The sequence below is a fragment of the Suillus fuscotomentosus genome (assembly GCF_016647785.1).
Source record: "Suillus fuscotomentosus strain FC203 chromosome Unknown F5891scaffold_302, whole genome shotgun sequence".
NCBI classification, from domain to species: Eukaryota; Fungi; Basidiomycota; class Agaricomycetes; order Boletales; family Suillaceae; genus Suillus; species Suillus fuscotomentosus.
In genome coordinates, this window is record NW_024539814.1 from 1 (window position 1) to 19743 (window position 19743).

Sequence of the window (19743 nt, forward strand, 5' to 3'; positions counted from 1 at the left end):
TTTGTACCAGATGATCGGATCTGGATGCCCTCTTTGTTCCACAACAGAAGCCAACAAGCTCAGGTCTCCGTTCAAAACTGTTTCTAGGCTGCGGCATCAGGCGCAATTCGAAGAAGCGCCATGGTGAGATTTGCAGTCTTGAGAGGTCACGGTAGCAAAAACCAGTATCTCCTACAGGAAGATGTGCACATACTGAATGATTTTTCAGCCAGTTCGCCATTCGGACCGGAAAATTGAAGGTTCATCAACATCCCTGGCTCTCCATACAGCGTTTCAGTCATTGCATGTGGTCCCACGCCTCTCCCACCTAATAGAGGTCTGCACCACCGTGTATCAATAGTTTCATGGTAGCTCCACTACCACCAGTTTTCAGCTCAAATACCTGTCCACATCCCAGTTCGTCACCGTGGTGAGTCTCTTCACTTGCGACACGCCTGGTGTATAAGCTCACAAGGATGTAGGTCAGCGACAGCACTGGTTTTGCTAGTGGATCTGGCGGGACTAGTCTAAGCATTGCTACTTCGATGAGCAGTAGTGACAACAGTTGTTTTTACCGAAGTACAGTCGTCATCCCAGATTTCCCATTCAACATATATCCCACCAACTAGGACGTACAATGCAACGCAAGTAGATTCAGACCCCACATAAATCGAAGGGTACGCTGTTCTCTCCCTTATATCAGACTCCTTCAAACAACATGTCCCAACAGCACTCCATCCTTCCACGGTGTCATCCCTGGTAGACAATCCTTTTCAACTCCCAAAGGCCATCGGATTACACGGGTATCTAACGGGGACACTGGGTTTAGCTAGATACCCTCTGTCCGCAAAGGCACTACCTCATAATAGTTGCCGGAGCGGTCAGGGTATATAAGAGCGACAGCTTTGTCGAAATCCACACTCCGGAAGTCACATAATGCAAGCGGTCGATCTACAGCTGCATGCGAAATGGGGCGCCACAGGTCTATGATTTGGAAGCGTTTGTGGAGGAGGGAAGGAACTTCTGTTGGTGGGTGTCTCAATTAGTGGTAGAACTCTGTGTGATAATGGCTACGCTTCAAGAGGCAGGTGGATTGGCATCCGTCTCATGTGGATTGGCATCTCTACTATATGTGGATTGACTGTCCGTCTCATGTGGATTGGCGTCCGTCTCGTGTGGATTGGCATCCCCACTATGTGGATTGACATCCGTCTCATGTGGATTGGCATCCCTACTACGAAACACTAGTACTGTCACAAAGCAGCCGTCAAGAGTACTGATACAAAGCAACCTTAACTCGAGCAACGGACGCCGCAGGAGTTTGGTCCATATGAGCCCGGGGGACTGGCTGGCGTTTCTCTGGGCCACTGTGACCCTCTTCATGAGGTCGATGCTCTCATGGTAGTATTCGCGCTCAATCTCATCATTTAAGAAGCTGGTAGTATACTTCGGCGCTTCTCTCCCATACTGAAATCCAGCATTGTCAAGCTCCTCCCTCCCGCACACGTCCTCGATTTGCACTTCATGCGGGTCCTCAATCCACTTGTGTAAGGCTGAGAGCCGTCAGATGGAGGCTGGAAGGGGTTGAGGGTGGTGATGGTGTTAGAAGCCATGGTTAGTCGTTTGGTACTTGGTGTAAATTGGAATGGAAGTGTCCTTGGTATGACTTCGACTCACCAGTGAGTCATGCCCTACTTATATATGCCTTCAAGGGCGGGGAGGCCACTTGGCTTACATATGACCTTATCAATTCTCCAGGTTCAACGCGGATGGTTAACGTAGATGAAATGATCTCATAAGCATCTACCGAACCACGGAATATGAGTGATGATGATCCAAAGTTGCACCTTGATTACTGAGTCTCTCTCGCCAAAGTCTGCATACTGCTCAAAGAAGATCTACTAGCATCGTCTCTGTACGCAATTCCCTGTTCTGTTCGGAAATGACTGAAAAAAGGTCTCTTGGTAAGTGGAGGGTCTCGATGTTCTATAGTAGAAGGCCGCGAGACTCGAGGTCTAAAGCTTCCTACACCAAGATAGCTCCGGCCTTCAGCACATGTACAGCCGAGGGCCAACCAGACACCGTTGGACTTCCCCTGCATATACTAATATTCGAAAAGTGATAACAAATTAAATGTATTCACTTTAAAAAGCATTCACTTGCGAATATTCCTAATGTTCTTCCTCCTTCACACTTTACATAAGCCAAAAGCTGTGCATTCCATTCTCATCTCCCAGTCAAAAACTATATCGCCTACGTTCATCTTATCGTGATTAGGCTATTTCGATCGTGGATATTTAAATGAAAGGATGTATCATTGTATACGTAGTGAAGCAGCGTCGGCGTAACTGGATAGATTTCGTGACAGTAGTGACATTTATTCTCATTATATCATAACCCATCGACAGTCCGTACTTCACAAATCAGGATACAGTGAGCGATTGTTGTTGATAGTCATGTGCAGGGTAAGTTGAAAACAACGGGGACATAGTGAATGACCATGGTTTTTCAAACTGGAACACAGTCGTCAGATGGGCCACAATTTGTCAATCATAAGATGCTCACATATATGGATACTGAAAGACCCCAGTGCAGCCCTCGCACTGGGTCATATCCTCAACAATCGTAATGGCAGCAATTTTGGATATTACGGCTTGGAGTTCTTTGCACTGATCTTTTGCTGCTAAGATCTGGTTCCGATATGTGACGCAAGCATCCATCTGTCCATAAATTTGTAAATGGTAAATTAAACGATCAACGGACTCGGAGGAACTACCAGAGGACCAATCAAGCTGATATCTCTATCATTAGACACGTGTTCACTGGTGCTTGAGTTGTCCATGTTATTGGTGACGATTACCAGATCTTCTTCTTCAAAAATGGCAGGGGTGTGCAGGATGGTTGTGCAGTCCCCATGACCCAAGATAACATCCATAGCAGCACGAAGACGACCTGTCACAAGCATAGCGGGAGAAATGTATTCACAGCCAGCATCATAACATCTTTGCTTAGTTTTATACAAAAGAATATCCTTTGTACGATGGGCGAGTGCTTTGTGTAAGTACTCTTGAAAGCTTGATGGCTGCTTTGTGACGACCAGTCAAAACCGGACAGCGCACGAGACCGTCCGGAGCCTGAGAGTACCGCCTCATGCACCGCCAACTGAAACTGCTCTCGCACGATCTCGACAAGAAATTTGGACAAATATACGATGCAAAGGTAGTCAATATCGTGCATCGTTGTGCGAGGATAGTTCGAATGGTTTTGACACGATGCGGCACTATGTTGTGTTTGTTACAGGCGGTTCATATCGTGCGGGAACGGTACATATCACATTGAAACTAGCTACTACAAAAATACCAACACAATCTCTGCAATACAAATCACATCCATAAGCATAGCACGAAAGAAATCGGATGAGAGAGGAATTGGCCCCGAAAGCACGGGTCATGTGCACTCAATACAACAGACCGTCGATAACACCCTGGATGATGTTCTGGATCCAAGCGAGAAACACTGAGCCGATAATTGAATAAATGCGACTGCAGAAGATACTAGGAGCACTCGAAGTAGGGGAGACAGCAGTAGTGGCAGCAGTGAGTATGATAGCTTCGATCGCAGATGCAAGAGGCTCCTTACTGATACTGACACGAGTGTTGGGTTGGGAGACGCTGACAGCGGAATCAAGAACATATGGTAGTGGCGCCGAACCATGATATATGTGGCCTACGGGGCATATCACAAAGCTTCGGTCGATGTCTAAACGCACTTGGCGCTCGTAAGGATAGAGTGGATCATGCAGAAGGTTCTGGCGGAGCACGGACTCCGAGGCTCGGAGCAGGGCAGGCCTGTGAGCATATGATAAGTTAAGCAGTGTTCTTACCTTCTTGAATCCACCAGGACGAAGGCACTGACCTCACAACATGCAGTATAATCGCGGTGCTTGGAACGTATGTCTGAAGCCAAGCACTCGCCATGGAGAGATGTTGCAATAACAAACTGTGTAGCTTGACAACTGAATGAGAATGCCCAAGTGCCAAGCCATGCAAAGAGTACGCCTGATTAAGCAGCTCAACATTAGACAAGAAAAGGCCGATACGAACCCCAGATTGACATGACCCAATAAAATCTCAAAGACAATGGATGCAGATCGTCTGCGAGACAATGAGACTGCCCCGCCGAGGGACGACCGACGCAGGCTTCCAAAAATCGACGCCATAAATCGATCGTCGAATCAGATGACGTGTCAAATGACCTTCATGCGTGACTTTGACTTTCCGTGCCGATTTGTCCGATGAACTTGAATGATTTGTCCAGTGTCTACTCATGGGATGAATGCAAGTAAGCACCATGCGCAGCTTCAACATGGTTGACGTCATCACGAAATATGCACGAAGTGTCTAGAAAAAGCAAAATGAAATTCACAGAAATTCCAAAGAAAAGCAAACTGAGACATTCTCACCTCAAACGCCAGACAGAGAGAGAGAACGAGGATTGTGAATAGAAGTCTCATCTTCCCGACAGACGGTGCGCCACGCAGCGATCCAGTTCATCCCAACAACTATTAATCAGAATCGAGAGCGCACGTGGCCACGAACTCGACGTCGGTGGTCGACGAAAAAAGTTAAGGCTCTGCTGTATTATGTAAGCAGGTCACGTGTGTACAGTGTGAAAGTCCGTCCCGCCGACGGTAACAGAGACCACGACGGAGAACTAGAATCGTATACCCCACACAGCCTGCATCTACTAAGGAGCGCCGTAAGTCGCCTGTACTTCCGGTGAGGCTGACGACTGAGCAGATTGACTCTGTACCAAGCCACGGGACACGAGCCCAAAGCCATACCCGTCTGGTGGGGGGCAGGAGACGCTGGCGAGGAGACGCTGGCGAGGAACACTTTGAGGTTGCTGAAGATGGGAATTGGGTGAATGGGTTGGTGCCTGAGAATAGCACTGGAGTGGGATCGGAGGAATCAAGTCAAGGTTAGTAAGCTTTATGCTAGAATGAGGGCTAATCATACCTCCGTCACGTTGTCATATGCACCGAGATAAGTAGTGGTGCTTGTGAGGAAGCTATCTGGAGGGGTGCTGTTTACTGTGCGCAACGTAGCACGTAGGCTTCTCCTCATATCCTTGTTCAGATCAGCTATGGCTTCTGATGTGTGGCTCTCGAAGAAAACTTGGTGAGCTAGCTTGGGCATGACTGCTGCGAGCTGAACGCTGTCTGCAAAAGGGCCAGCAGCGTGCAAATACTGGTGATGATTGTTGGGCAGGAAATTTGATAAAACAGTAATCTGTTTACCAGAACAGTCACGCCAACCAATGCATAGAAGATATCAGGTCGTCTCCTCGTAGCAGACTTCAGAACCCCAGTCATGACTAGTATAGAGATATTAGGTAAGTCGGACCAGATCTTCTGCAAAACATACCCGAGACAAATAGCAGATTGAATCTCGACATGTTCGAGAACGCAAGTGAGATCACCAGTGATATCGGCCAATGTGCTGGACGACTGTACATCAGCGGGTGTGCTGAACCCTCGAAACCACGACCGTCGATAGCAATCATGCAATACTCGCCCTGAAACAAATCAACATGACGGTCGTCGCTATGTTAGACGGTGCTGCATGACAGCACTGTCAGACTTACTACTGGCGCAAACTCTGGAACCATAATGCAGAAAACAACGATGTACATGAAGTCCGCGAGTCCGTGCACGATGACGGTCCGCTGGCTCTTCTCGATAACATTCGGTAATACAGTGAGTGCAGGGGGTAAGCTACTGTTTGAGTCAATTATTGAATGGTTTACGGAGATTCCATGGAGTCAGATACTTGGGAGGAAAAAGACCTTTTGGAGGGTATGTGACGTACTTGCACGTCGCGGCCTTCTTGTCGAGGTGGTCGAGGTGGTTCATGTACGTTTGACTAGATATCAATTAGTGAGTGATCTGCGAACTAGGTCCGAGTGAAATGGACAAACTTAAAAGAGAAGAGGGTTTTTTCACGAAGTCCAATGCAAACATTTCCTGTTGCACTACATACCACGAGATTAAGGCTGAGCTTCACGTATGAGCCCTTGAGAAGAGACAGAGCAAGTCAAAATGTCATTTACGATCATCCCTTGCAATGAGAGGTCTAACCGAGTCGGGTTTTCGTAGATATAGTTTGCGATATCTTCATTTGTCTTAGAGTTACGTTCAAAGAAGATGACCGCTGACTCACAAGGCACGTATCTTCCAGCATACTGAATACTATTCAGAATATGGTCAATACAATGTTTACCACGCTCTCTGAGAACTTACACGTTCTCGTACCAACAGGTTGTTCCACCCAAAGCACGGAGGACAGGTTGGTCCAGCTGTGTTGGTTCACCGTTGGTTTTGCCTGACCCTAGGACCAAGTGAAAGGCTTCAAACATCTCAGTTATAGATGAGTCTTGTCGTCAACAAAGAAGCTTACCCCATTCTCTTACAGCAAACCTGCGAGGGAGGAGCATCCAGGTCCACCACCATCATTCGTCCTTCAAGTGGAACACGTCAGGTCAGCAGCGACGAGCACACCAGCTTCTGATGACGAGAAGTCAATCTCCAGAGTCGACCTATGGGTTAGAACTAAGATTCGGTTTGAGAGCCCTCTCACTCCGTTATTTGCCTGTATTCCGCCGATGCAGCAGTCGTCTTGCATCCATGCATTAGCATACGAAAACGCGTTGACGTCTGCAGTCGGATTTGAAATAAGAGTTGTCCCAGTATCAAGAACAGCCGCATCGGACCAGCGAAGGAAAGAGCGAAAGAACCTGATCGGTAATTTGTTGAATCGGAAGCTTCCAGAAGTCATACTCGTTTGGTGTTGATGCGAAGTCCAGCGTGAAGAGGCGTGAATGCGAACTGGTCCTGCACCGCATTTGTCAAGGCGGAGTCCAATTCCCCAATCTGAGCGATGAACCTAAATACGAAATGTCCTGTGACTCGTTTCATCCTAATTTGAACGTGAACTTTTGATCGTCAAAATGAGCAAACAGATTGTCTAGGATGCATTATGATTTTTATTGTATTGAATCTCGATCAGTACTAGAACCAGCTGTGGCCGACGTTGATTGATCGATACTCAGTACTTTCTGACTGGCCTAGATATCACCTTAACTTCTTGTTGATAAGACAACAATCATTGCCACACCACCTGTCCGATATGCCAGAATCATGATCGATTAAGTTGTTGAGGGACTTCGTGATCATAATTGAAATGGAATCCTGACCAGCTGCAGCCTCACCAGCGGTGAATGTTGTCTGTAATCTCGGAGGCTTCCGACATTTTAAGCAGATATCTTTAGGAAGACTGATCGTTTCAATGAAAAGTGCGAGAAAAAAACACAACCGGAAAGACTCGGGAGAGTTTTGTAGTACGAGGAATACGTGTGAGAGGGAGAAAATCAGGGTGGGTGACGAAATAAGCTATATGCTAACGAGGCGACAGGACAATGGAAACAACTTCATATGCACATACCTAACTCGATGACGAACAAGTGGGAAGAGAGGTAATTCCGCCTTGCTCGGCATGTGCATCATGCCGAGAGCACATTGGGCGCGCGTCACACGGACAAAGGGACTGAAAGACCTGCACATGAAAACTCGATTGTACTATCGACCAATTAGACTTGCTGTGCTCCCTGAATGCTTCCATCAGTATGCAAATAAAGGGAGTCTGTGGCACCATTCCTGGTGATCGCCTTGCCTATGATACTGTCCGTCCAATATGGTCGCATTTCTCCAGAATGAAGGGATAGTCTGCATCGACTCATGGCACTGTGAGAGCGTGATTTGAATGATTCTGATCAATTAAGCTTTAAGGAGTTGACCTACTTCCGGAACTTCCAGATCAATGTTATCATACAGTGGGTTGCATATCAAACAGCAGTATAAGTATTTCAAAAATTTGGGGTCGTTACTTTTACCGGTGGTGTGACAACGTGGATGTCAATCCTCAATTCGCGTGTCATGCGGATTGTAATCCTCATGAGTCATTAATCATTCAACAATGCTTGAACAAAGGATCCAGTCGCATCGCCTGGCAATCGCTGGCGCAATCACTACTGAAAGGGAATTCTGCGGAATCATTGCAACAAGCATGTCAAAGAATTCGGTGAACTAAATTTACACGTTGTCCGTACCCCATGCATCCTTACAAAACTGCCACATAAGTCGTTCTTCCATCCCGCTGGGAGGTGTGAGAGTCACGGCCTCTTCAATCTGTGTTTGAGCTTTCATGAAGCCAAGATGCACAAAATTGCGAAAGATCTTGGCTAAGATAATGACTCCTAGCATTGTGTGAACCAAACGAAGACTTGTGTCGCAGCATGCAACCTGTGATATTGAGTTGAAGATACGTTTAATTCTAATCCATCATCAATAGTCAATCCTGCCGAACAAATCGTGACGCTTACAAATCCATGCATGCGCTGAGCGAAACAACTGCTGTCCGAGTCGTAACTGGCTCGGTGGTAAAGGGGGAGATTTGGGATGACACATCAGTGTCTACTTTACTGACAGCCGTCTCGCCGTCAGCTGCATGCCAGTGACCGGGGATGTTATCCGCACGACATGCGGAGTTCTCAGACCCCGATTGAAGTTCTGACAGAAGAGTGGTACCGGTCATGGTGTTATGGATAGTAGGCTGCAGATATGAATCGGGCCATCTATTGACAGAGTCTTGAAGGGCGGCCAAGTCGTTGGTAGTGGACTGATGGAATGTAGAGATATTCTGGAAAATATTATCAACGATCTGACCGATTTCTGCCCTTGTATCGGCTACTTCTTCTGAGAGTTTCTGGTAAAGTACTTTGCCGGATTGAAGAATGGCCTTGTGGTGTTCCACAGACTTTGCTATTACATTATGGAGAGCTAGAACAGACAATTCGATGGTGCTAATACGCTCGATGGGCTCCATTTTGGTATTGGACGCCACTGGTGCCGCCCTCAGCAAGCAGGAACGATATTGTTAGTATTATACAGTACGTACCCATCGCATTTTCAATGTCATGAAGCTGACGATGCACATTATCAAGCATATCTTCCAGTTTTGCTTGATTAGATGCCACTACATCTTCCAAATCCATAAGGCGGGAGGAGGTGCCTTCCTGCATAACAAAAGTTAGAAAATGATTGTAACGCTCCACAATAGCCTACTGCGATTTTATGGGTTTGCTTGAGAGATCCCTTGATTTTTGACACATCAGTCTGGATGCTATCAAATTTCTCATTATTCGCAACCTGAGTCTTTTCCATGGATAAATGGACATCAGTCATGTCTGATAAAGATTGTTTTCGTGATTTGGCTACTAGTAGTTGTTTGGCCTTGAATTAGTTTCAACACACCAACAATGAACATAGACTGGAGCATACCATTGCCCTCGGAGTGGTGGCCTTCATGACTCATGATGATAATACACTGTGAGACACATTAACAGTAGGTTGTTGCATTAAATGCTAAAGTCAGCAATTTATGACCTTTGTCCAGCTTTGTTGGACTGGTCGCTCATGCATCATCTCTCATGACTCGGCAAGTCTATGCGAGCCACAGCACCTGTTCAACTATCCGAAGAAACTGTTATTATGAAGGTGGAGAGTGAGACGATGATATATGTAGATACTACATGATGTAAATGAGACAGATCTGCCAACACTCCAAATAGATATTGCAGTGCCACAACCACCAAACTGGGCAGCGTTAATAAGAGCCATTGGAGATGGTGTCGTAGCGGGACGAACATTCTAACTGGAGGGATAACATGACTGAGGGATATTCTCTCGAGGACGAGACAGTGTGGGAGAGCTTTACGAGTCTTCAGGGAGAAATAAATTGAACTAGCTGCAGAGTACAAGAGTACACGAAGAGAGCATAGATAAATATCTCTGGAGAGATATCCCGCATACTGGCTGCCGGGCGGTGCACCTCGCTACCATACAAGCTCTATCTCCAGGGGCGAGGTTAGGGTTGATGCATCGATGTCGAGTCCCATAACAATCATCCACGATGTCAGGTTGGGAACTGGAATGAAAATCGGTTGAGATTGACACATGCAACAAGAACAAGAAACACTACGACCATAAGATCCACCCCACTTCGCAAGATGTACGGGAGGGACCGAAGGTCGTATTACGAGAGCCGAGAGTATTGCTGTGGAGTGTCAGAGCGAGTGTTTGAAAGCTCGCTGCACGCGTGTTTAGGAAGGTAAACAAATTTTAAGCAGACCATACGAGCGATCAGAAGATGACCTACCGGCTGTGGGAAGAGTGGAAGCACCGGGTTATCTTCACATCATACGGGTGTGAGCGGATTGGGATACTGCTTCTCGTCAGCCGTTTCTGACAGAAACGAGACAACACTGAAATTGAGGATAACCACGGCACTTCATTAGAATCTAATGCCTTACCATACGAAAAGTTGTTGGAGAGGTCAGCAGCATCCTCGATTCAGTTGTTTCCAAGCAGTGCTTCAACTTGAACAATGACAGTCGATTGAACCAGTGAATAACTAGATGAACGAGTGTCAGTGCGTGCACATACTGACGTGTTTTCGGTCCCGCAGTTTCAGAAGGATGCGCAAAAGTTAGTCAAGTGTGGTCGACGTCCAAGATGAAGCTATCCTGAGAATTACTTGTCGTGGTACGGGACACCAACCACTTTAGAGCATTTAGTCCTGCCGTATTGCATGGAAAAGATTTCTGGTTGCCGACAATCACTGCTATGTTAAGGTGCCGGGTATTGCAGCCTGCCGGAATATCCCGGTACCATGCGTCCAGCTGAGCGGTTGCGCCGGAACTTCGCTTTCCTCTATTCGTTTTTCCCTCTCTGCCACGACATCGAGTTCTGTCACCGTCTCTTGAGTCAGTCGAAGCTGAAGCATCCGGATCTTACTGTCTCCGTGCGTCTTATCGAGGTTTCTTATTGTCGTGAACAGATGAGCGGATTGTAGTTGCGCAGAACTTGGTGATTTACCAAGCTCTCAAATATTCCGGACACGCCCAAATAACTACTCTCCTTCAATTCAAGTACTTGTACACTAAGTTTTTCTCCGTGGATTAGAACGGTGACACGAATGATATTTTCGTGAAATAATGCGAGCGAGGTAGTCATGAATGTAGTTTCTATGCATAAGATTTCCATGATGTGCTTTACACAACCATCTAAGCGGTTTCGTTCACCAATTTAGCTCGTGTCAATCGCTTGTACCTCTTTACAGTTTTTGGGAGAACCCATGTGGGATTCCCATCCGAATGTAACGCTAAAATTCGGCAAGAAAAGTCCTCATTGTGCGTCCCATTATCTCCCGGCAAGATCGTTCTCCACACTGGCACCACTGGGGGAATACTCGCGGATCCAGCAAACCACTTTCTGATCGGTGCGGTGGAGAAACAGGTCACCGAGTTGTATATCGTCAAAAGATGAAAAGTTAGGAGGGGTATCAATAGGCTGTGGACCAGTGGTCTCGAACCATCCGTATGTTAATGTCGATGTTCTGCGCACAAAGCGCTTCAGATATACAGAACGCTCCACAGCATATTCTGTTGAGAGGGGTGCATTATTCGAAAGAACATCATCGACCTGTCAGACTCATGAGGACCAGTGTTCACCAAGGTCCAAAGATGACCAACTTACGTGGCTAGTATCTTCTGCTAAATTGGCACAGGAAGTCACGTACGTCATACGATCCTCGCCATGAGACAAATTATCACTACGGGTCATTACTGTACTGCCCTTTGTAGTGGGTGGGGTACATTGATGGACTTTGGAGGTTAGAACCGCATCGCTGGCGATGCTTGGGGTGACTTCACCGCTATCATGAGTATGAATGCTGCAGTTCCCATAAGAAATGCTGTACTATGAGATCGTGAGGAAATATGGTACATACTGGTCACAGGTAGTGTCTATTGGAAGCGAAAACCGCTGTCGGAAAGTTGTCTCGAAGATGGAATGTGGCCCAGATGAAACATCCATCAATTGCAACACCGTTGTTTGTCCATTCGCAATAGGAATTTCAGAGCAAAATTCTGCAATAATTATATTCTGCATAGGCATAGTTAGTAATGTGTTGAGCGACTTGAAAGAATGATGAGACACTCAATCTGTTTCTTTGTATACCGAGTCAATAGAATCTCGGATGCATTATCAGAATAGCGGGCGGGCGCATCAAGTCGTCCCCGACTGCAGATTCCCACGGATAGGCTTGCTAACATATTCTGCCTTCAGCGTTTGACGTGTCCAACTCAGACATTGTAGTAGTGACTTCGAATCCGCACCTCATCATCACCGGTTCTTATGACGTGACCAAGATATTATTCGACACCACTGCGAGATGATAATGGGCGGGGATACTTCGAATGCAGCGACAGCCGAGCAGGTTAAAAGATTCCCATCTGGTACTGATAACCTTGTCTACTGCAGGTCCGTCCTATCTTGCGCTTTGGAGACTTGGTTGCTTATGGCCATTGTTTATGTGTATTTTTGAACTATCAGAAGATTATTACCTCGCTCGCAAGTGATGGCTTTGAGTCGTCTGTTGATGGGGAGTTTCAATCATATGATGAAGGTTTATGATGTCATTCGTACAAGTGAAGGTCGTGCCTATTTCTAACGACAGCACAGCTCGTATAGCTGCGGTCAGCCCTTCACTGTTGCTTTAGAATCTGGTGCCTTCAAGGGAGGCACCCTCCTGCAATTAGTCGAGGACGCACAAAGTCCAAAATCAAGCCTAAATCCACTGGAGACTCGCCTCACAGAACGCCCCACCTACCACAGCTTTCTCCCCAGCTGATCCGCAGAACTATACACACCGGTCCTTGGACAATCACCACTCATCGAATTGGCTCTTGAGTCTTCATGCACCTACGAAAGAAAGTCGTTGCCAAAATTCGGTTCAGGTCAAAACGGCACACTCGAAATGATTTGCGTGTCTCCATTGACTACCGCATATATATAGCGGGCTACACGGCTTGTACTCTACGCATATACCGATATATAACTTAATATTTCATGTTCGTCACGAACATCCATGTAGGAAGTCGATGATTTGTCGAAGGATCACATTTTTTGATGATGTTCCACTTTCTGGAGCATGATCAGTGGCTGCTTCATTACGTTCTGAGTGTCACGCTCAAGCATTTATGTGAGGACATAATCGACCGTCTGGCGTGAATAGTCCGCCCTTCCGAGTCAGCAAGGGTTTCTTGTGCATTCACCGCCTCGATATCTAGTACATCCACGACCTCATTCAGGCAATGATGAGCATTTTCCTGCACCTCGAGTAGTTTGTGACCCTACTTGGGTATTGATAGTGTAGCAATGATTGTTAAGTACACGATACATGGACAACAATGGGATTCAGTGTAGTTTAGCTAGTACTAGGGTCATAGCATCTCGAATTTCCTTCAACGTGACCTTCATTTCTTCAAATTCTAGCTTCATGAGGGAAACATCCCCATCGATGCGATTCACCGCACCACTCATGTCGTGTATGAGAGTACGAGTATCGTGCACGAGAGTACGAATATGTTCACTACTTGTCATGCTGTCCTGGGCCAACTGGTAGGTGGCGTCTAATGTGGCTCCATGCGCTAACACTTTTTCTGTAATGTCGGAGACATCCGACGCCAAGGCTCCAACTATGGCCTCGGTGCGCCTGACAGTCTCCTTGTGATCCCGGTAGCTACCTTTTCAGTGTCAACATCATTGATTAAATTCAACATTGCAACACACATACTTGCATCTATCGCGATTAGAGTATGAAACTCGCTGAGGGAGATACTGTGGCCCGTGGACTTGGAGTGGGGTATGCTAAACGTGAAGCTGCTAGGGGATGCTGTTGCCGTTGGGCCCATCAGTATAATGTATAGTAGCGCCAAAGGAATAGATACGAACATGCGACGTTAGCCATGCTGACTGGTGTATTTCTTCGGGACCACATATTGACCCGAATCGTAATTATTATATGACATGTGACAGCAGTCTATATTTAACTCAAAGGCAGAATCACACATACGTAGTCCAATAAATGGAGGTAGATATTCTCCATCGCATTGTTCACCTGATATATATCGATTCTTCAAGCCATGAGGCTTGCCTCGAAGTCATGCACCATTGCACTGGCTCCTGATCGCCGTGCAGACTTCCAAATTGTTTGACAGTCCCTGGCATTTACCGTCCGCACGTTTAGCCTTCCTTCCAAAGAAGGCCTGGACAGACAATTACGGCCCGGGATACCCAACCCTGCCAGGCTCCTATGATAGCATGAAGGCAGTGGCTTCGATTCCTCCGGTTCTATCAGGCAAGCACCTTCATGTGTGGTCCAAACTCACGGGGTCGATTCAACAGTCTCAGGTGAGATTCCCCCCAAAATGGTTCGCAAGATCCGTATGACAGTCATAGGGAATCTTGCCCACCGGTCCAAGGAGCAAGTGGAAGAAGCCCTTGTGTCTTCCCTTCCAAAATGTACTGCCAAGATTTGGTGCGAGAGTGATAAAGGTGAGTGGTGGAAGATCCTGCGGCCATTACTGGTTAGATCACATATGGAACGTCTCAAAAATTATCCATACCTGGCTTGTCAGAGGGTGTAGGAGATCCCGTGCACTGGAACTTGCAGCTGTGGGTTCAAAGTTGGGAGACTGTCGAGCCCTTGAACTTCGACCGAAGCGCTTGCCGAAAAAACACCATCATCGTTCCGATCGAAAGGCTGGTCAACTTCGATATTCAGACTAATCTGTCAAGAAGGTACATTATGCAGCGCTGCGGCAGAGCCGAGATTAAGACAGCCTATCGAACCCGCTCACTGAAAGTCCACCTGGACAGTACATATCATTTACTCCAATGTCGAAAGTGAGACTAAATTGACATAAGCTTAAGGCGATGGTCTCTGAGTTGCAAGAACGGGAGCAAATTTTCAAGAGGCGCGAGTGGCCAAGGAGACGAGAGAACTGCAAGTGGGAATGAAAATGTGAGAATTCGCGAGGAGGGGCGATGAATGCGGGAGTAGAGGGAGAAGGAGCTTAGCTGCAGAATCTGGAACGTCAATGCGCGACGTCGAACTGGTGTCGAATGGAAAACCCCCTCTCTCCGCCGCCTCTCATTGATTGGGATACAGCGATCCGTGTCACATATCCATCATAACATCCGCACTTTCTATGGCATTTACACCCGCAGCTCGCCTTTGACGATATGGTGAGATGAAGGGACGGCACTGCTCCGCAGGGGACGACTTTCTCTCGAGTTTTGTATGTCTCGTGCACTCGGTCAATCTATTCAATCCACTGAGTTTTTGTGCGTGAAGCTGAACGCGCTGTAGGGATTCATTTCTGGTTGGGCTTGTAGAGACTGTTTTTACCTTACCTTATGTTGGCACTTTTGTAGCTTACATAACCAAGCAATCTTTTCACCAGTTACCAGTATGAGTCTGAGAGATCAGCAAGTTTTTATGATATTTCCTCTCCTCTGAGCCTTGAGCCTGGTCCAGAAACCCTTTAGGGTCGAATAGCAGCTAGGTTCTGCAAGACCCAACACATTGTTCAGACTCACCATCTGAATTGTTGTACCTTCAGCGCACACTAATACTGGACGCAGGAGCTGCTGAGGGCGGCCCATTGTCGAAGCGTTGGCGTAGTTCTACACGAGGAGACGAGCAGGGTGCGTAAATATGCTGATTATATGCTCTTGCTTGGATTACTCGGGACCTCGTATGCCTCCTTCAATTTTGTCATTTTCAGTTTCTCTTAACTTTGACATGAACATGTACGAAGTAAATGTCGAACTCGTCCTCTGAGCAAGGGGTGATTAATATTCATTGTACAAGGAGGCAGTCTCGCCTATGATATCCTTGAGACCCTGCAATTGAGTTTCACTAGTGTGGTCCTTAGAAGATTCAATGCCGAGAAAGCGATTCTGTTGAATGGGGTTTGCATTGCTAAGAACATCATAGGAAGGTGCTTTGTACGAGATGTGTCGTGAGAACGGTTCATATTGACGTGGCGGTGGGTCGTACTATCTGAGTTGAACGTGAGACCTGCAGAGATGTTGATAAGCTAACTTCAAATGTTAAGATCATAAAGGGTCCTCAAAATTGATGCTCGGCTAGATCAAGATAAGATGATTCAACCATGGTGGGAATGTGACGGTTTGAAGTGGTACGCCCTGGTTGCCACTGTGGATTCCTCACAATCATTGTTGGGAGTAAAACAAAGGGTACAGCCCTTACTCGGGAAGTTGAATAGATGTTATGCACACTCACGCAGATCGCAAGTGTACTTGATCGTCGATATCTCTTGCAATAGGATGTAGTACAGTTAACTTGCAGGCGGGACCCCTGTATCCTGTACAGCAAGTGAACAATGATCAGAAAACGTCAAAACCTATTCGGGCTTGACTTCTGAACTCGTGCACTGCAACGTGGGGTCGAGAAAGCGAAACTTCCAGTATGCCTCATGGGAAACTGTCTGGACCAACAAAGGACAGCTCTAGCCTTAAGACTTTACCCGAGAGGGTCATCGGTAGCCGCTGACAGCAGTTTGAACGCGATTTGAACAAAGGTGGTCAAATAATTCAGAATATGCGTGTAATGAGGAATAGATCTGGGGCGAAATTACGCTGGAGTACTGGTACGGAACTACCGATCTCTCTGCGAGCGAATGCGCTTTCCGAATTGAACAGCGGGACCTCGACTAATAGCAATAATTATCAGACAAAGGACAGGTCTTGTTGAAATTAAAGCTGTACGTACCCCCGTATTTTCTTCTTGGGTCTCTCCTCGTGGGCAAACCCTTCTATCGGCTTGTTCTGCCTAAACTTTTCCATGCACCAAAGAATATACCTGTGTTTGTGTATGACGATGCACTGGTAAGGAACAATATAGGCGAAGAGTTACGGACCTCCGGTCTTGGATACTCAGCCCAGCATTCTTCATATCCCATCCTGAGGTGCGCCAGAACGCGTCCCAGCTATCTATGGATATTTTGGTCTCTGAAGAACGACCGATGGCTTTAAGAAAGTCTTGCGGCGTAGATATCTTGCCTGGCCCAAGCTGGTAAGTATAACGAGTAAAAACAGGCGTTTGACAATTAGACCTCTTGGACTTGGAATGTCGGCCCTCCGGGGAACGTCACATCTCACTGTTGTAACTGTTCTTCTCTGAGCATTTTGAATAAAAGGGCGAACAGGGCGAGACAATGGAACCTTGGACAACGAAATCCTAAACATCTCGGAGTTCTTGGAAGCACTGAGACGGCTGATTGCATCTCCCGGCCGGCGTAGTAGACAATTCGAAGTGCATGGATGGATTTGAATGTGACTCACGTGTGTGCGCTTCTCGAACCTTCGCTATTGTTGTCGGTTGTATACAATTGTCCAGGAGTCTGAGTCCTCCCAATACACTGTATGTAATATGTTGAGACTCTTCAAGTCATCGCGCATTCCTTGCTTACATAATGCCACAGTTGCCGCTCCCCAATGAGAGACCCTCTCGGCTTGCTGAGCGATTCTGCAATTCCTAGGAACGTTTCGACAAGTTGTACCTTTAAACACACCTCACATGCGTTCGTACGGTAGCATTCTTACCGTGTCTAAGGCCTGCGTATATGAAGACACGACTATTGCTGCTGGTGGGCCAAAGGATCTCTTGGGGCGTTGTTCTGGATGTCAAGTGCAATTTGAGTTATTCATCGCAAGGAGGTAGAATTCTTTCCAGTGGGAGCTGCTCAATTCATTCGGTTTGCGTTTACTTAGGTTCAATTATGACACTGATTACTGACGCTTACAACGTTCCCCCAGGTGCCTTTCGAAAATCAGTTCCCGTCATTCGTCTGACTTACGTAATTTCCTTTTGGCTGTGAAGGCTCTGGATCTCGAAAAGTCTTTTGAACAATATCGCAATGTCCACTTATCTGCTCGTTCCACAGCATGTGACGTTTATCAGAACTCTTAAAGACGTAAATTCTTCCGCTTCTCAGTCAACTGATTAATCTCTAAGCTTTCAAGAAGAGCAAACATGAGCTGTCCTATCATCTCTCAGCTCACCTAAAGATGAACGCAGTGTACTGGGGCCTGACTGCTCTTTCGATCATGGGACATGGGGACGCGTTGGATCGCGATGAGATGGTAGATTTCGTTATGAGCTGCTGGGATGAAGAAGCAGGTATGTTCCCATCAAGAGATCCATGCTATCTCGCGCTCACATTCCGCAGGCGCTTTTAGCGCTCATCCTGATCATGACGCGCACCTCCTTTCCACTCTCAGCGCGATCCAAATTCTGTTGATGCAAAATGCGCTCAATAGAGTCGATATCGACCGCGTTTTGAAATGTGCCGTGTTTATCTATCCTCGAATGATTTACATCACTGACACGACTCAGTTATTCTATCTTTGCAGACACCGTCTGGAGTTTTTGCGGGCGACGCATTTTGGGAAACTGACACACGGTTCGTGTACTGCGCGGTCAATGCTCTCTCGCTTCTTGGCAAACTCGATGCGCTGGACATCGAGAAAACAGTCGCATACATCAGGCGTTGCAGAAATTTTGATGGTGGATTTGGCCATGTTGCGGGTGCTGAAAGCCATGCGTCACAAGGTGAGCCTCCCAACGCACACATGATTTCAGAACGTTGAAGCGCTACAGTATTTGTTTGCGTTGCGGCACTCGCCATTCTGGACAGATTGGACGAGGTCGATCAGCCAACCTTATGTTGGTGGTTATCGGAGCGACAACGACCAAATGGAGGACTTAATGGGCGCCCTGAAAAGCTGGAAGATGTGAGTTTCTATATACATGAATGCCCTTCAGTGTTCCTAATTCTCTGTTTATAGGTTTGCTACAGCTTCTGGGTGTTATCCGCCCTTGCTATCCTTGATAAGCTCGCATGGATAGACTCAAGTAAGTTGGAAGCTTTCATTCTCTCCGTGCAAGACACCGAGTCTGGAGGTATTGCCGACCGCCCGGGCGATATGCCTGATGTTTTTCATATGATATTTGGCTTGGCCGGTGCGTCAGGTGTTCTAATCTCAGAACTAACCTCAGAACAATCTTCTTGACAGGTCTGTCATTACTAGGATACCCGGGACTAGTGGACCTTGACCCTGGTGTACTGCATGCCTGCGAGCATCATCGAAAATTTGGATCTCAGGAAGGGGTGGAAGGCTTTGCAGAGAAGGACTTCGTGATTTGCATTGGGATTGTATGGAAAGCAGGACAGCGGTGCTCATTTTTCGTGTCACAAATCCCTATTAGGCGGTAGGACTTCGGTCATCCCATGTGCGTCGAGTATTGTTAATAAAGGGGCATTTCGAGCGGGTACTAATAGTGTTACCATACTGCTAGCATGCGGTACGCTTCGTTTATCTACCTACTTTATGATTCTGACTACCCTTTCTAGATTTAATCTAGACCACTGACGAAAGCAACACTGGCGTACAGGCAGTTGAATGTCATTATGTCGCGATGATTGTCAGCTATATCCCGACAATATGCTAGCTAGTCGCGACCAAAAACAACGTCACTACATGCATGTATGCGTGATCGACCACGACAAACGAGAAATCAATCGAAAAGTTGAGAACGCCATCCAAGATTTGACAATGAGAGCACAAATGGGAATATCAAGCATGGGGTTGCTATGTCGAGGACGCCGAATGACAATTTGCGATGTTACAGAAGAGACATAACGATAGCTATAGGAGATGAGCATAAAGGTATGGAATGGATAGCCACAATACTGGTCAAGCGTGCGTGAACC

At 46.8% G+C, this 19743-nt stretch overlaps 8 protein-coding genes across 8 annotated transcripts; 2 read left to right on the top strand and 6 right to left on the bottom strand.

Annotated features, from left to right (window-relative positions):
• Positions 1–307: 307 nt before the first annotated feature.
• Positions 308–1592, bottom strand: F5891DRAFT_989368 (uncharacterized protein; the record flags this gene model as incomplete). Its single annotated transcript, XM_041378058.1, has 6 exons — positions 308–506; positions 616–748; positions 817–1002; positions 1122–1229; positions 1290–1499; positions 1523–1592. 6 exons carry the CDS (start codon positions 1590–1592, stop codon positions 308–310), a joined length of 906 nt encoding a protein of 301 aa, XP_041216464.1.
• Positions 1593–2540: 948 nt separating this feature from the next.
• On the bottom strand, positions 2541–2944 carry F5891DRAFT_989369 (uncharacterized protein; the record flags this gene model as incomplete). The annotated part of the gene is made up of 2 exons (XM_041378059.1): positions 2541–2699; positions 2756–2944. The coding sequence occupies 2 exons, from the start codon at positions 2942–2944 to the stop codon at positions 2541–2543; spliced, it is 348 nt and encodes a 115-aa protein (XP_041216465.1).
• A 2663-nt stretch (positions 2945–5607) lies between these two features.
• On the bottom strand, positions 5608–5757 carry F5891DRAFT_909513 (uncharacterized protein; the record flags this gene model as incomplete). The annotated part of the gene is made up of 1 exon (XM_041373601.1): positions 5608–5757. A coding segment is annotated over one exon (150 nt), but the record flags the coding sequence as incomplete, so codon positions are not given.
• Positions 5758–8128: 2371 nt separating this feature from the next.
• On the bottom strand, positions 8129–9410 carry F5891DRAFT_1201479 (uncharacterized protein; the record flags this gene model as incomplete). Its single annotated transcript, XM_041368891.1, has 5 exons — positions 8129–8369; positions 8419–8938; positions 8994–9111; positions 9161–9282; positions 9350–9410. 5 exons carry the CDS (start codon positions 9408–9410, stop codon positions 8129–8131), a joined length of 1062 nt encoding a protein of 353 aa, XP_041216467.1.
• A 1886-nt stretch (positions 9411–11296) lies between these two features.
• Positions 11297–12052, bottom strand: F5891DRAFT_1201480 (uncharacterized protein; the record flags this gene model as incomplete). Its single annotated transcript, XM_041368892.1, has 3 exons — positions 11297–11578; positions 11633–11828; positions 11886–12052. 3 exons carry the CDS (start codon positions 12050–12052, stop codon positions 11297–11299), a joined length of 645 nt encoding a protein of 214 aa, XP_041216468.1.
• A 1552-nt stretch (positions 12053–13604) lies between these two features.
• On the top strand, positions 13605–14990 carry F5891DRAFT_989373 (uncharacterized protein; the record flags this gene model as incomplete). Its single annotated transcript, XM_041378060.1, has 6 exons — positions 13605–13646; positions 13753–13802; positions 14158–14350; positions 14380–14494; positions 14578–14740; positions 14873–14990. The coding sequence occupies 6 exons, from the start codon at positions 13605–13607 to the stop codon at positions 14988–14990; spliced, it is 681 nt and encodes a 226-aa protein (XP_041216469.1).
• Positions 14991–16440: 1450 nt separating this feature from the next.
• F5891DRAFT_1085339 (uncharacterized protein) lies at positions 16441–17247 on the bottom strand. Its single transcript, XM_041363469.1, has 4 exons — positions 17075–17247; positions 16888–17039; positions 16740–16829; positions 16441–16680 (listed from the first exon to the last, which is right to left on the bottom strand). The coding sequence occupies exons 1-4, from the start codon at positions 17213–17215 to the stop codon at positions 16626–16628; spliced, it is 438 nt and encodes a 145-aa protein (XP_041216470.1). The 5' UTR covers positions 17216–17247; the 3' UTR covers positions 16441–16625.
• Positions 17248–18037: 790 nt separating this feature from the next.
• Positions 18038–19481, top strand: F5891DRAFT_1201482 (rab geranylgeranyltransferase; the record flags this gene model as incomplete). Its single annotated transcript, XM_041368893.1, has 9 exons — positions 18038–18149; positions 18199–18315; positions 18366–18581; positions 18630–18763; positions 18818–18992; positions 19046–19185; positions 19239–19262; positions 19329–19334; positions 19395–19481. The coding sequence occupies 9 exons, from the start codon at positions 18038–18040 to the stop codon at positions 19479–19481; spliced, it is 1011 nt and encodes a 336-aa protein (XP_041216471.1).
• Positions 19482–19743: the final 262 nt, after the last annotated feature.

Coding starts and splice junctions, on each gene's coding strand:
- F5891DRAFT_1085339 (XM_041363469.1), bottom strand. CDS start 17,215: ATGTTTAGGATTTCGTTGTCCAAGGTTCCATTGTCTCGCCCTGTTCGC. Junction 17,040..17,074: donor CAAGTCCAAGAGGTCTAATT/GTCAAACGCCTG, acceptor TATACTTACCAG/CTTGGGCCAGGCAAGATATC. Junction 16,681..16,739: donor CCCAAGAAGAAAATACGGGG/GTACGTACAGCT, acceptor TATTGCTATTAG/TCGAGGTCCCGCTGTTCAAT.